Source organism: Eulemur rufifrons, chromosome 7 (assembly GCF_041146395.1).
Source record: "Eulemur rufifrons isolate Redbay chromosome 7, OSU_ERuf_1, whole genome shotgun sequence".
NCBI lineage: Eukaryota > Metazoa > Chordata > Mammalia > Primates > Lemuridae > Eulemur > Eulemur rufifrons.
In genome coordinates, this window is record NC_090989.1 from 225,850,800 (window position 1) to 225,863,420 (window position 12,621).

The 12,621-nt window shown below is 39.3% G+C and overlaps 1 protein-coding gene across 7 annotated transcripts in view; it reads left to right on the forward strand.

The window, feature by feature from the left end:
* The window catches only part of SMARCA2 (SWI/SNF related BAF chromatin remodeling complex subunit ATPase 2), a 164,546-nt gene that overhangs the window by 37,055 nt on the left and 114,870 nt on the right, over nt 1–12,621 (forward strand). For all 7 annotated transcript variants that reach the window (XM_069476443.1, XM_069476448.1, XM_069476450.1 and 4 more), the window contains exons 6-9: nt 599–725; nt 2,714–2,887; nt 4,358–4,531; nt 7,960–8,130. In XM_069476443.1, coding sequence (XP_069332544.1) covers nt 599–725; nt 2,714–2,887; nt 4,358–4,531; nt 7,960–8,130 — 646 coding nt within the window. The remainder of the gene's footprint in view (nt 1–598; nt 726–2,713; nt 2,888–4,357; nt 4,532–7,959; nt 8,131–12,621) is intronic.

Below are 12,621 nucleotides of genomic sequence, written 5' to 3' on the forward strand. Positions count from 1 at the left end.
TTCTTTTCTCAAGTAAGCACTGTGCACAGAGGAAGTGGTTGTGGTTGGCAGGGCTCTCTCTGAATGTTTAGGGTTGACTGATTTCTGTGGCCTCAGCACCTAAAACTGCTCTTGCCCACTCCACTTTAAGGGCTGTTGTCATCAGCATCTTGGCAAAGAGGGCAAATGGCCCCGTTGCCTTAGGACAAAACTAGAAGTTAGAAAGAAAAACTCTGTTGTCTCAGCTCTGCACTCTGGCTGGCTGGGAGTTTAGGGAGCAAGTCAAATGATTCCATGTCTCATTTTCTCTCTCTGCTATGAGCAAGAACGTTTGACTTTTCCCCTAGATAATTGCAGGAGCCTCATTCCTGGGTGTTGGAGAGAGGTTACGTAGGAAAACAGAGTGTTAAGTAACATACAGCACCTGTTCGCATTAATGCAAAAGTAGCTTTTCTCTGTTTAACATCAGAAAATCTAGCTGGGTGTAAGAAATTGACTGTCAGTGTCTGGAATATGTTTTGCCATGAACTTAAACCTAAGGTCAGTGTTTACCATTTAAGACTAAATTGTAATGTATATTTCCACCTCCCCCCTTCCTCCATTTTATTATTTCCTTTAGACTTCAGGCTCGCATAGCTCATAGGATACAAGAACTGGAAAATCTGCCTGGCTCTTTGCCACCAGATTTACGAACCAAAGCAACTGTGGAGCTGAAAGCACTTCGGTTACTCAATTTCCAGCGTCAGGTAATACCTTTTCCCCAGTGAATCTGAGATGTAGGAAATAAAAGTAATTGTTCCTTAAGTGTGATCTGTGCGTTTCCTTTAGTCTATTCAGTATTGTTATAAAGATATAAACTTAGTAAAGTAGTGTATCTTTTAGACCAACAGTGTACAGCTAAAAGTAATAAAGATGAACTGCTTAGTATTCTGCTTTTCTCTTCCATATATTGGAAACATTTTTTTCTCCTGTACTATGGTTTACAAAGTCAGAGTTATGGCATTTTGTTACCTTGGATGAAAAACTTTGAGAACAAATGGGGATAACTCATGTTTGCTTTTATGACTCCAAGGAAAAACAGGAAGGTAGCAGATTGGAACTTCTTTGTAAGCACAAATGTAAAATGCTAGCCATGACTATGAACATAATTTTAACAGATAAGAAAATAATTTTAACAAGTAGCTACTCTATTGAATTAATAGCTCATCATTTATAGAAACACCTAAAACAGTGTCATATAGCTTGATTATTTATTAATACCTAAGTTTGGAGTCTTTGATCACATTAGACCCAAATACTGACTCGTCAGTGAATTATCTGTTCTTGTTGTAGTTTACAGAGTAATTACTTATTAAAAGCCCATATAATGACCTATTTACTGATTTCTAAATCACTAGGAAGAATAGTAGAATGAGTCAGAGCTAATTTTCACTTTGCTGAGTTTTGCCTTATGGACCCAAAAGGTACAGGTTTCCTAGTCCACAGATTGCCTCGCTAAGTCAAGGGGAATAAGGAACATTTCATTGTTAGGCAAATAGGTTTGTTTTGTTAAAGTCAGGGGCATGCAAAATGAATTATTAATGAATAAAAGTAGTTTTTAAGTATAGAATTGGTTGATTTGTTCTGCTGGAGCATATGACGAAAATCACAGGCCACTCCACTTGTTACTGTCAGACCAACTTGGGTGTACATGTGCCTTATTGGTTGTAAGAGCACAGAAAGGCATCAGTGGTGAGTAGGTGCTCCTTGACTATAGATTTGTGAGAGTAGATTTGTGCTTAAATTTAAAAAAGAAAAAGAAAAATTCTCCAAGTTCCATTTACTTCTTATTGGTGACTTCATAATATGAATTAAGTGATAGAAATCTTGTTAAATCAATACTAACCAAGTATATTTTCAAGAATAAGCTTACACTCAAATTAGCATCACTATGCTGGACTCTTGTTGGTCTCTGATTTTTGTTTGATATTATTGAAAAAATCTGTTACCTATGAAGCTTGCCAATTAAATTAACTGTAATTGATGGGATTTCAGATTCAACTGAATGATTATTGTAATGTATATTCCCAAGTCTCCACCCCTGACCACCATATAACATGCAATATGGATAAAATATTATATATGTAATAATCTAAAATAAGACCATGATATAATATAAAATTTAAATATCTTGCAAAGAATATCATTGTTGGAGTGGGAGGAAGCCAAAAGCTGTATTTCCCATCCTTTGTATGAGACTATGAATTAACATTGTTTGAGTACCTTCTGCTCAACAATGTACTGTACTGTACATGAACAGAAAGTAATTCTTTTATTCTTTTCTTGGCGCATCATTAAAATTAATCTCTTAACACAAAGAGAATGTGAGTATGACGTTTAAAACAAAGTAAAAAATTTTTAAAGCTTATTAACTAATTAATATCATTAGAATAATTAAATAGCATGAATTTATTTAAAAGCCAAGACCACATCTTTTTTTTTTTTCACTTTACTGTTACAGTACTATAATTACTTTTGATCTGAATTATTTGGGGGGAAAAGTGTATATATAATCCTTGAAAATATCGCTTAGGTTTGGCATGAATTTAGTTCCTTGGTTTACTACGAGGCCAGTGGTGATTGAGAAACTTGTAGTGTCCCCATTCTGTTCCATTAAATGGAAATGAGAGAAGGTCAGTGTTCAGGAATCTGGCTTCTGTTTGGGCAGGCTCTCTAACTGCTCTGCTCTTGACAGCTGAGACAGGAGGTGGTGGCCTGCATGCGCAGGGACACGACCCTGGAAACGGCTCTCAACTCCAAAGCATACAAACGGAGCAAGCGCCAGACCTTGAGAGAAGCTCGCATGACCGAGAAGCTAGAGAAGCAGCAGAAGATTGAGCAGGAGAGGAAACGCCGGCAGAAACACCAGGTCCTTAGACCCTGGGCTTTTCTCACTTTCACTTGGATTGAGATGTCCAATGCAATGGTTGGATGGGGTCAGAATGACTGGCCAGTGTACCCTTGTGGGTGGTGGGGATGTCACAGAAAAGAAAGAGTCCTTGGAATTTATATAGTCCAACCATGTCATTTTGTAGATAAGTACACTTAAGCCAAGACATGGAAATGACTTGTCCAAGGTCACACGGCAGCAGGTCAGTCGCAGGGTGAGGTTTAGGACCCAGCTTTCTTGAATTCCAGTCAAGTATTGTCTTAGTCCGTTTGGGCTGGTGTCACAAAATTCCATAGTCTGGGTGGCTTGTAAACCACAGAAATTTATTTCTCACAGTTCTGGAGGCTGGAAGTCTAAAACTGGGATACCAGCATGGCCAGGTTCTGCTGAGGGCCCTCTTTGGGGTTCCAAACTACTGACTTCCTCTTTGTGGTGGAAAGAGACCAAGAAAGCTCTCTGGGGTCCCTTTACAAGGGCACTAATCCCATTCATGAGGGCTCTACTCTCATGACCTAATCACCCCCAAAGACCTCACCTCCTAATACCATCACATTGAGGATTGGGATTGCAACATCAATATAGGGGCGACACAAACGTTCGGTTAATAACAGGTGTCATGTTCATCATAATCCTGTGGAAAGCTGTCGAATGGGTAGGCATAGGTGGGTTTCCTAGAACAAAATTCTAGAAGGAACTTGGAAACTGAAAGTAGGGAGTAAAGTTATTTTTATAACGAATGTAAACGTAGTATCCTGGCCTCTTTGAAGGGCCCAGTTGAGGTTTTCACAGGGGCAGATATTTAAAAATATTCTTTTCTAGGGGTTTGGAAATATTTTGATGTAGGATTTGTTTTTATGTCATAAACCTATAAATTTTGTTTGTTTTCCTGTTCTTAATTAGGTGCTTAGCTTAGTTTCACTTAAAAAAAATGTTAGATTTTGGCATAAATAGGGTACATATTTAAAAAGTGGATACAAATTCTGTATGGCAGTTTTTAGCTTTGTATAAACTTATTTTGGGTCACAATTCTAAAGTAGTTTTTAAGTGAGAGCAGAAGAAACATTACTTTTATGACATAATTTTTGCTGGAAACAGCCTTGTTCCTCAGACTTATTTTAGGGAGTGATTTGCTTTAAATTTTATCATGGCCGTTTTGTAGGTCTCTTTCAGTCTTCGGTCTTTCCATTTTCACGGGTCATACCCTGGAGGCTGGGAAGGCGCTTCTCTTCCACAGGCTTGCAACAAAACAAACTTGAGGAGGTCACCTTTCCAGCCCTTTGGCCCACACCTCAGCTGCGGAGACACCCCGGGGCACCTGTCCCAGAATAGATTCTAGTCTCTCAATTGTGTTAAATACACACTGGGAGTTTTCTTGGGCTACTATGATGCCTCACAGGGCATTGGGAAATGGCTTTTAAGAGTCCTTTTCTCCCCTTTTGGATCCTTTAGGAATACCTGAACAGTATTTTGCAACATGCAAAAGATTTTAAAGAATACCATCGGTCTGTGGCCGGGAAGATCCAGAAGCTTTCCAAAGCAGTGGCAACCTGGCACGCCAACACCGAGAGGGAGCAGAAGAAGGAGACGGAGCGGATTGAAAAGGAGAGAATGCGGAGATTGATGGTAAGAGGCCCCCTGCAGGAGCCCGGGAAAATGCTCAGCATACATCTGTCTGTACTGAGAATGTTAAAAATGGCAGTAGTAGAAGGAAAAAGTGAACGCTGCTTAACCAAAAATATTAATACATTTCTTTTGAACTTCAGGGGGATTCAGTGAAATCTTTTTTTCTGTCCTAGACAATGCCTACCATAAAGCTAGGGCTACAACTGATGAGTATGGTATTTCCATGTCCTAGAATGGTGTTGCTGTACAGATTATAGCTTCTCACATAAAGTCAGGTACCGTGTTTTGCAGGAGTTTGATGGCAGTCGCAGTTCTTTTAAACATATGGCCTCTTTGAGATCAATGACCAAGTTTTTTTTTTTTTTTGAATGAATAACTCATTAAGTTGTGGTTTTGAATCTAAGAAGGCTTTTCTTTTGAAGCTTCTGAGGATTATCATTTTTTATGACAAATTATCCTCTAACAGTGTAAAAAGTGATTTTTTTTTTTTTTTTTTGAGACAGAGTCTCACTTTGTTGCCCAGGCTAGAGTGAGTGCCATGGCGTCAGCCTAGCTCACAGCAACCTCAAACTCCTGGGCTCAAGGGATCCTCCTGTCTCAGCCTCCCGAGTAGTTGGGACTACAGGCATGCACCACCATGCCCGGCTAATTTTTTCTATATATATTTTTAGCTGTCCATATAATTTCTTTCTATTTTTTAGTAGAGATGGGGTCTCGCTCTTGCTCAGGCTGGTCTCGAACTCCTGAGCTCAAACGATCCGCCCACCTCGGCTTCCCAGAGTGCTAGGATTACAGGCGTGAGCCACCACGCCCGGCCAAAAAGTGATTTTTAAGTTAGTTTTTAAATTTTTTTTGACAATAACATGGCTATTCTGGATCATAACATTTACACTGTTAGTTTTTAGTGGATATATAAACACAGAAAGGATAGGTTTACATCATTGGGCTGAGTATTTTGTTCTATTGACCATTTGTTTTTGGCCTTGAACCTCAGAGCACACTGTGGATTTTAGAAAAGTGAGTGTGATCTATAATGATAGGAGATCTGCAAATTCTATCTGGGACATAATGCCTGAGTGAATGCCTGAGAGAGAAGGTCATTTGTCTCAGCCCATAGTTACATTCCTGGAAAATTATACGTGACACTGTCTTTCTTGCTGGTATTACAGTTTTCATTAAATTTTTGGGTTCCAGGGAATCAACAGCATGATTTAAAAGGCTCTGTGTCCAGGTAGTACTAAATCTCATCATCTTATCGAGCCTCCCTCTCCATATTTGGGAGAGAGGGGACCATCCAAGAGATTTCGACTAGCTAGGGAGACCATTTCATAGTAATTTGAGCAGTAAGCAATCAAATTTGTCTGATTCAACTGAAGTGAAACTATATTAGAACTTCAGTAACAGATTGGTTTGACACTAATGATTAGGCATTTGCAAATCATTAATTTTTGCAATTAAATGATGGAATATACAGATAATAGAGAGACTGAAGTTTTTTATCACTCTTTCTTCAAGTGAGTTCAACCATAACCAAAAGCAATTAGAGTTATAATAGCATTTGAGGCTCATGTTCATCCACAGGGCAGACAGCAGCTACACTGAGTGATGAAGCTGCTGTCACTCGAGCAAATGCCAGAGTGACACCCTTGGACTGACGATCCCAAGCTATTCTGCAGTGGAGTTGCCTCTTAAAGATTTTGTAGTGTGTTCCTTTTATTTTGGCATCATATGAGAAAAATGTTTTAAGAGTGTCCTTTTATTGGGCTGTATAAAAAAGATTTCTCTCGAAATGGCTCAGAGTACATCAGAGTTTTATTCCATTTAACCTAATAATGTTGCTTAATGGGAGGTGGAGGTAGGAATTATTGTGTCTGTTTTATCACTCAGTGGTACCAGACTTCAGTCTAAGTAACTTGTCTCCAGTCAAGTTCACTGCACATCTGTGGCAAAAATCCCCTCAGTTTGACCTTTCTTATCAACTGCAATGTTTGTAGTGCCAAAAAGGAAGTTATTTTTAAGTATAAGAAATTATTTTTTAGAAGCTCATTATTTGATTCCTTGTCTTTAGAAGGGCTTACTGAAATATTTATGAATGGAAGGATATTATGTATGGAATTTGCGTCAAGACAATTCAGTTTGGGGCTGGGGAGAGGATTTGGGGGAGGGGGAAACAATGAAACAGAAGTCACTACAAGTTAATTCTTATTACTTGGTGTTTGTCTTAGTCTGTTTTGTGTTGCTATAAAGGAATACCTGAGGTTGGGTAATTTATAAAGAAAAGAGGTTTATTTGGCCCACAGCTCTGCAGGCTGTACAAGAAGCGTGGCACCAGCATCTGCTTCTGCTGAGGGCCTCAGGCTGCTTCCGTTCATGGCAGAAGACAAAGAGGAGCTGGTGTGTGCAGAGATCACAGAGCAACAGCGGAAGCAAGAGAGAGAGGGGAGGGAGGTGCCAGGCTCTCTTTAAAACCAGCTCTCTTGGGAACTAATAGAGTGATAACTCCCTCCCTCCTTCCCTCCTACGCAGGGAGGACATTAATCTGTTGATGGGGGAGCTGCCCCCATGACCCAGACACTCCCATCGGGTCCCACCTCCAACACTGGGGATCAGGTTTTTTTTTTTTTTTTTTTTTTTTTTGAGACAGAGTCTCACTCTGTTGCCCAGGCTAGAGTGAGTGCCGTGGCGTCAGCCTAGCTCACAGCAACCTCAAACTCCTGAGCTCAAGCGATCCTCCTGTCTCAGCCTCCCGAGTAGCTGGGACTACAGGCATGCGCCACCATGCCCGGCTAATTTTTTCTATATATATTTTTAGCTGTCCATATAATTTCTTTCTATTTTTAGTAGAGGTGGGGTCTCGCTCTTGCTCAGGCTGGTCTCGAACTCCTGAGCTCAAACGATCCGCCCACCTCGGCCTCCCAGAGTGCTAGGATTACAGGCGTGAGCCACCTCGCCCGGCCGGGATCAGGTTTTAACGCGGGATTTGGAGGGGCCAAACATCCAAACTATAGCAATGTTGGTTGTATGAGAGATTGTATCATTCTCTCTACTTTTGATATTTGAAAATTTCTAGACTACAAAGTTAAAAATAAACTTCAGATAATGAATTGTCAAATTTTAACATTGTTTTGTGCAGTCGAAGCAACACAGGAATACAAAGAGCTAACTCAAGAGTGTTGATCACACACATACACAGCGTGGCTTTGTGCCCTGACTGTGCCGTGAACCCCAGTGTCTGGGGACATTGACATCGCACTTTTGTGTGTTTGCCCATCCCCAGCTCTATGCGGTGGCATTTGCAGCCTGGCTTGTCTGATTTGCTACACTCACCACGAGTCAAAGTTCAGACTGTCCAGAGGTGGGAGGAGTGGAGGATGGAATTGTCTGTGAACTTGTATCATGCTCTCATTCAGCTGTTCTTTCCTTAATAGGCTGAAGATGAAGAGGGGTATAGAAAGCTGATTGATCAAAAGAAAGACAGGCGGTTAGCTTACCTTTTGCAGCAGACCGATGAGTATGTGGCCAATCTGACCAACCTGGTTTGGGAGCACAAGCAAGCCCAGGCTGCCAAAGAGAAGAAGAAGAGGAGGAGGAAGAAGAAGGTGCGTACCCTAGTGCCGGTGGTTGAGTCCAAGGGTGTATGGGCAGGGACAAATTAAGGCGACTATTGCTCTTTAATAAGTACCACTTTGTACACTAATGGAAGGTGTACAAAGGAGAAAAGGAGAAAAGGGTGTAATGGATAAGATGTACTGAGCAGAAATCATGCAGTGTACATTGTCATTGTTTAATACAGTATTTTAAATTAAGCACACACAGTCAATATGGAAAGGAAAAAGACGGGCACAAATAAGTGTTTGCTTAAGTTTGATGCCAGTGTGGCAGGGGCTTGCTGGGTTAAGACACTGAAATGGAATTTAAGAAGGAAATGCAGTGTACAGATTGAAAGAAGCCAAAGGAAGATGTATGAGATAGCTTTGGGATACTTTTGGAACAAATTTCAGCCTGTTTATTTGGACAGATGGCAATGCCAGAATTTTTCATTCAGTTCTGCTATTCTGGTTTCACAGTAAGGTAACTGTGCAGATAAGGGTTTTAGGTAGTTACAGAAAAAAACAGTCCTGTGTAAAATATATTCTAATTATCATGAGAAATGAATGGGAAGACTTAGAATCTCTGCTTTGCAGATATTACACCTTAATTCAAGTATAGACTTGTGAATTTAGATCCCTTTTGAAGCTTCAGTACTCCAGTAATCTAGTTCTTGATTGATAGTTTGTTTTCATGATAAATTCTGATGAGGCTAGGTACAAACATCAACAGGAAATCTTCATCAGAATTGTAAAGATTGAGCATTGGTAGCATTTCATCATTTATTCTCTACACTAAATAATTGAACAAAATGTTTCTCCAAAAATAATTAATTTCATGGCTCCTGAATTCTCCTACCTGTTTCATAATTAAGGAGGAGGAATAAATGATGAGTGCCTTCTAGCACCTGATTTCTTTAGTATAAGATAGCTTACCTTATTGTGAAGATGAACAAGGGATGACTCAAGGCTTGGATTTAGACATTTCGTTGATAAAGGAATACCTCATTTTCTTGTCAGTGTAGCATTATAGACTGTGGAAAATTCCAGCTCCAAATTTCTGCCTTAAAAAAGATGTTTTCAGAGTTAGTGAGGAGAACATAGGCAAAGAGATACAATTCTGTAATATTCCATAAGTGGACCCCATTAAATGGCAGTTTTCATTTTTCCTAATTCAGCAGTGTGTTTTGCAGAGGTTGTCACTGTTAGTGTTTTTAGTACCAAAGTTCATATTCTACATCTCTTTGTGATTAAAAGCTGATGACCCAGATTTGAACTTCTGGCTTATAATTAAAAGATTCCTGCCATGGTAATAGATAGTGTATCATCATAGGCAAAGAAAGACATATAATTGAGAGTTGTTGGTTATGCCTATATTTCTGTGTTAATCTGTACAGAGCAGGGACCTGTCACAGTATTTTTTGGTGGTGCTGTCTACGCTGCATGATGTATAGGTTGGTGCTCCCCTTCTAAACCCTTGCCTTCAGGTTTGCTAGTAGCACTCATTCTATTTTATGCTTTTGCTCAACAGATATTAACACTTACTGTGAGCTAGGTAATGTGCTAGAATACTGGGGACAGGAGGGTGCAGTGATGAGGAAAAGCATCCTGCCCTCTATCACAATTTAATCAGAGAGAGAAAAAGAGAGACAGACAGACATTAGTCAGACATACACCCAAATATATAATTATAAACTGGGTTGAACACTGTGGAGGAAAACTGGGTGTCAAATTGGAGATGAGACCTGATTTCTTGGCAAACAAATATTAAATACCAGAGCAACTAAAGTCGGCCTTGTGCATATCTCTGGGTGTCTCCTATTGGTTATCTGACTTGATCAGTGTGCAGAATTTTTTCTTCTTTAGCCATGTATCTCTTCTGTCGCATGCCTAGCGTTTGAGCACTTCTTGACCTCTGCGGGACTAAGGAGGAGGGGCTGTATTTCCTTCCTGGACATCTTGCTGAGAGAAGTGGGATAATGAAAAGAAACCGAGGCCCTTCCTAGCCCTTCCTGGAACCTGTCTCTTTCACCAGGGCTTTAAGACTTAGTTTAAAGTGAATTACCCAGTTCCAGATGCACCTTTATTCAAGTGCAAAGGAAAAGGATGCTTTCAAAAGCTGATTATTTGACACATTGGATTATCTGTAGTTCTTCCCTCCATTAGAGTGAATGATTGAGAATTGCTTGTTCCAGCTTCTCTGTGGTGGAGGAAACTTCTCTGTCAATAAGCTTAAAAATTCTATGCTGTCCCTTTCAGCATTTTCCCACAGTATAAAACATCCTGCTGTATCTATTTTTTAAAATTAACAAAGGTATCAGTAAACCTTTGTTTTGAGAAAACCCTTTTTTATGCAGTGAGTTAATAGCAATGACCTGGTGGCAATACTTGAAGGATAACTAAGAGACAGGTAGCTCTAAGAACTGCGCTATTAAAGAAAATGTTGACCTTGTAATTTAATTGGAAAAGGATTACTTTTTACTGTTAGTGTTAAACTAGTATATGGTTTTTTTGTTTTGTTTTGTTTTGTTTTTGTTTAATTCCCCAGCATAACAGAGAAGGTCTCTGTCTTTCATGGGGAGTTTATTGTGTTCACTTGTTGTTAGTGAATAATGGGGTAGGTTTTTTTTAACTTGTCATGACCTTGTTTAATTTTTTCTTCTATGAAGTATTACATTTATAAATACTTTGAAACTTCTCATTCTCAACCTGATCTATTAATGCCCTTGAAATGGAAGGCAAAGAAGTAAACCGTGTGTATCTACTTTAGCATCAGAGGAGGAATAATTTTTGAAGTATTGAAATATCTAATTATACTAAACCAGTTTCTGCAGTGTTACAGAGTGAGTGTGCTATTATGTGCATTTAGCATGACCTGCAGGTCCGTGTTCTCTGCCGTGGTTGTTCTCTAATACCTACAGTGTGACTGCAGGATAAAAAAGGGCACAGAGCTACATAAAGCCACCGGGGTGTGTACAAATGGATTGAATGTGGCTAAAGTAGTAAATTGCACCACTGTCCAAATCACATTAGCACGTAGTTCCTTAAATTCATAACTGCATAAGAACACATATGCTAATTTGCTCTTATTCCCTTCTGAGCTATTTCATTAAAAGATCTTTTACATTTTGCTTTAATCTCTTGATCCGTAAGAAGGTGATAGGAACATCATCTACCCCATAGATTTGTTGTGAGGATTACAAGTATTTAGAACACTGCCTGGTACATAGTAAGTGCTCAGTAAATATTATTTTATCAAATAATTCTGTGATATAAAAGTAGAATCATGATGATTGTTATGTGGTTAAGTTTTTTGGAAAATAAATTTTTTTAACCTTTACTGCATATGTTTTCTAATGTTGAACCAATGAATGGCCATTGTTTTTTTCTAGTTGGGAATCAATTGGATATTAGTGAGTAGGATGTCTTTTAGGACAATGACAGATTCTTTGACTATTGAGGCATACAGAAGAAAAGTGAGGGTTTATTATTTTTGGTGAACTCTGTTTATTACCATCCCAATCCTCCAGCTTCTACAAAGAGAATTTTCTAATTACATGGCCTCTAATTTACAAAGGTTTCTGATGACAGTAAGGCATTTCTCATAGTGCTTCAGGGTGTGTTTTTCCTTAAGCTGTGGTTAGGAGCTCATGCCAGGGACGCCCCGCCTACTTCTTAGAAACCCCTTTTCAGGGGTTCAGCTTCTGGCTGTTGACGTCAGCCAAAATTAAATATTTAATTCTCCTTTCCACATCTTTCAATGGGATATACTAGTAGAACTATGCTCTTGTTATTTATTTGTGACATTTCTTGGAAACCCTTGATACCAATGGGCACATTCTCAGAATCTATGGGACAACACTAGGCCAGATATCTTTTTCATTATGGTGTTTTTATTTCTAAAAGTTATTTTATTCTCTCTCTCTCTCTCTCTCTCTCTCTGTCTCTCATGTCAACCACTATTACAAGTAAATATCAGGATTGTGATTTTTGGAGGGGGAGCTTTCTTGACATAATGTACTGATTGATATAATTATAAGAAATGTATCTTTATCTTTTTTAGATATTAAATATCAGGCTGGGCATGGTGGCTCATGCCTTTAATCCTAGCACTTTGGGAGGCTGAGGTGGGAGGATCACTTGAGACCAGGAGTTTGAGACCAGCCAGAGCAAGAGCGAGACCCTGTCTCTACTAAAAATAGAAAAATTTAGCCAGGTGTGGTGGTACACCTGTAGTCCCAGCTACTTGGGAGGCTGAGGCAGGAGGATCGCATGGAGTTTGAGGTTGCAGTGAGCTATGATGACGCCATTGCACTCTAACCCTGGTGACAGAGCGAGATTCTATCTCCCAAAAAAAAAAAAAAAATTGGATATGAAAAAAAATCAGAAAAGTGTGTACAGGGCATAATTTTTGGTGAAAAGAGTATCAAATGGAAAAGAGTATCAAATGCAAAATAGTAATGTTGTTGACATTTGTTTTAAATTCAAGTTGCTCTCTGATTC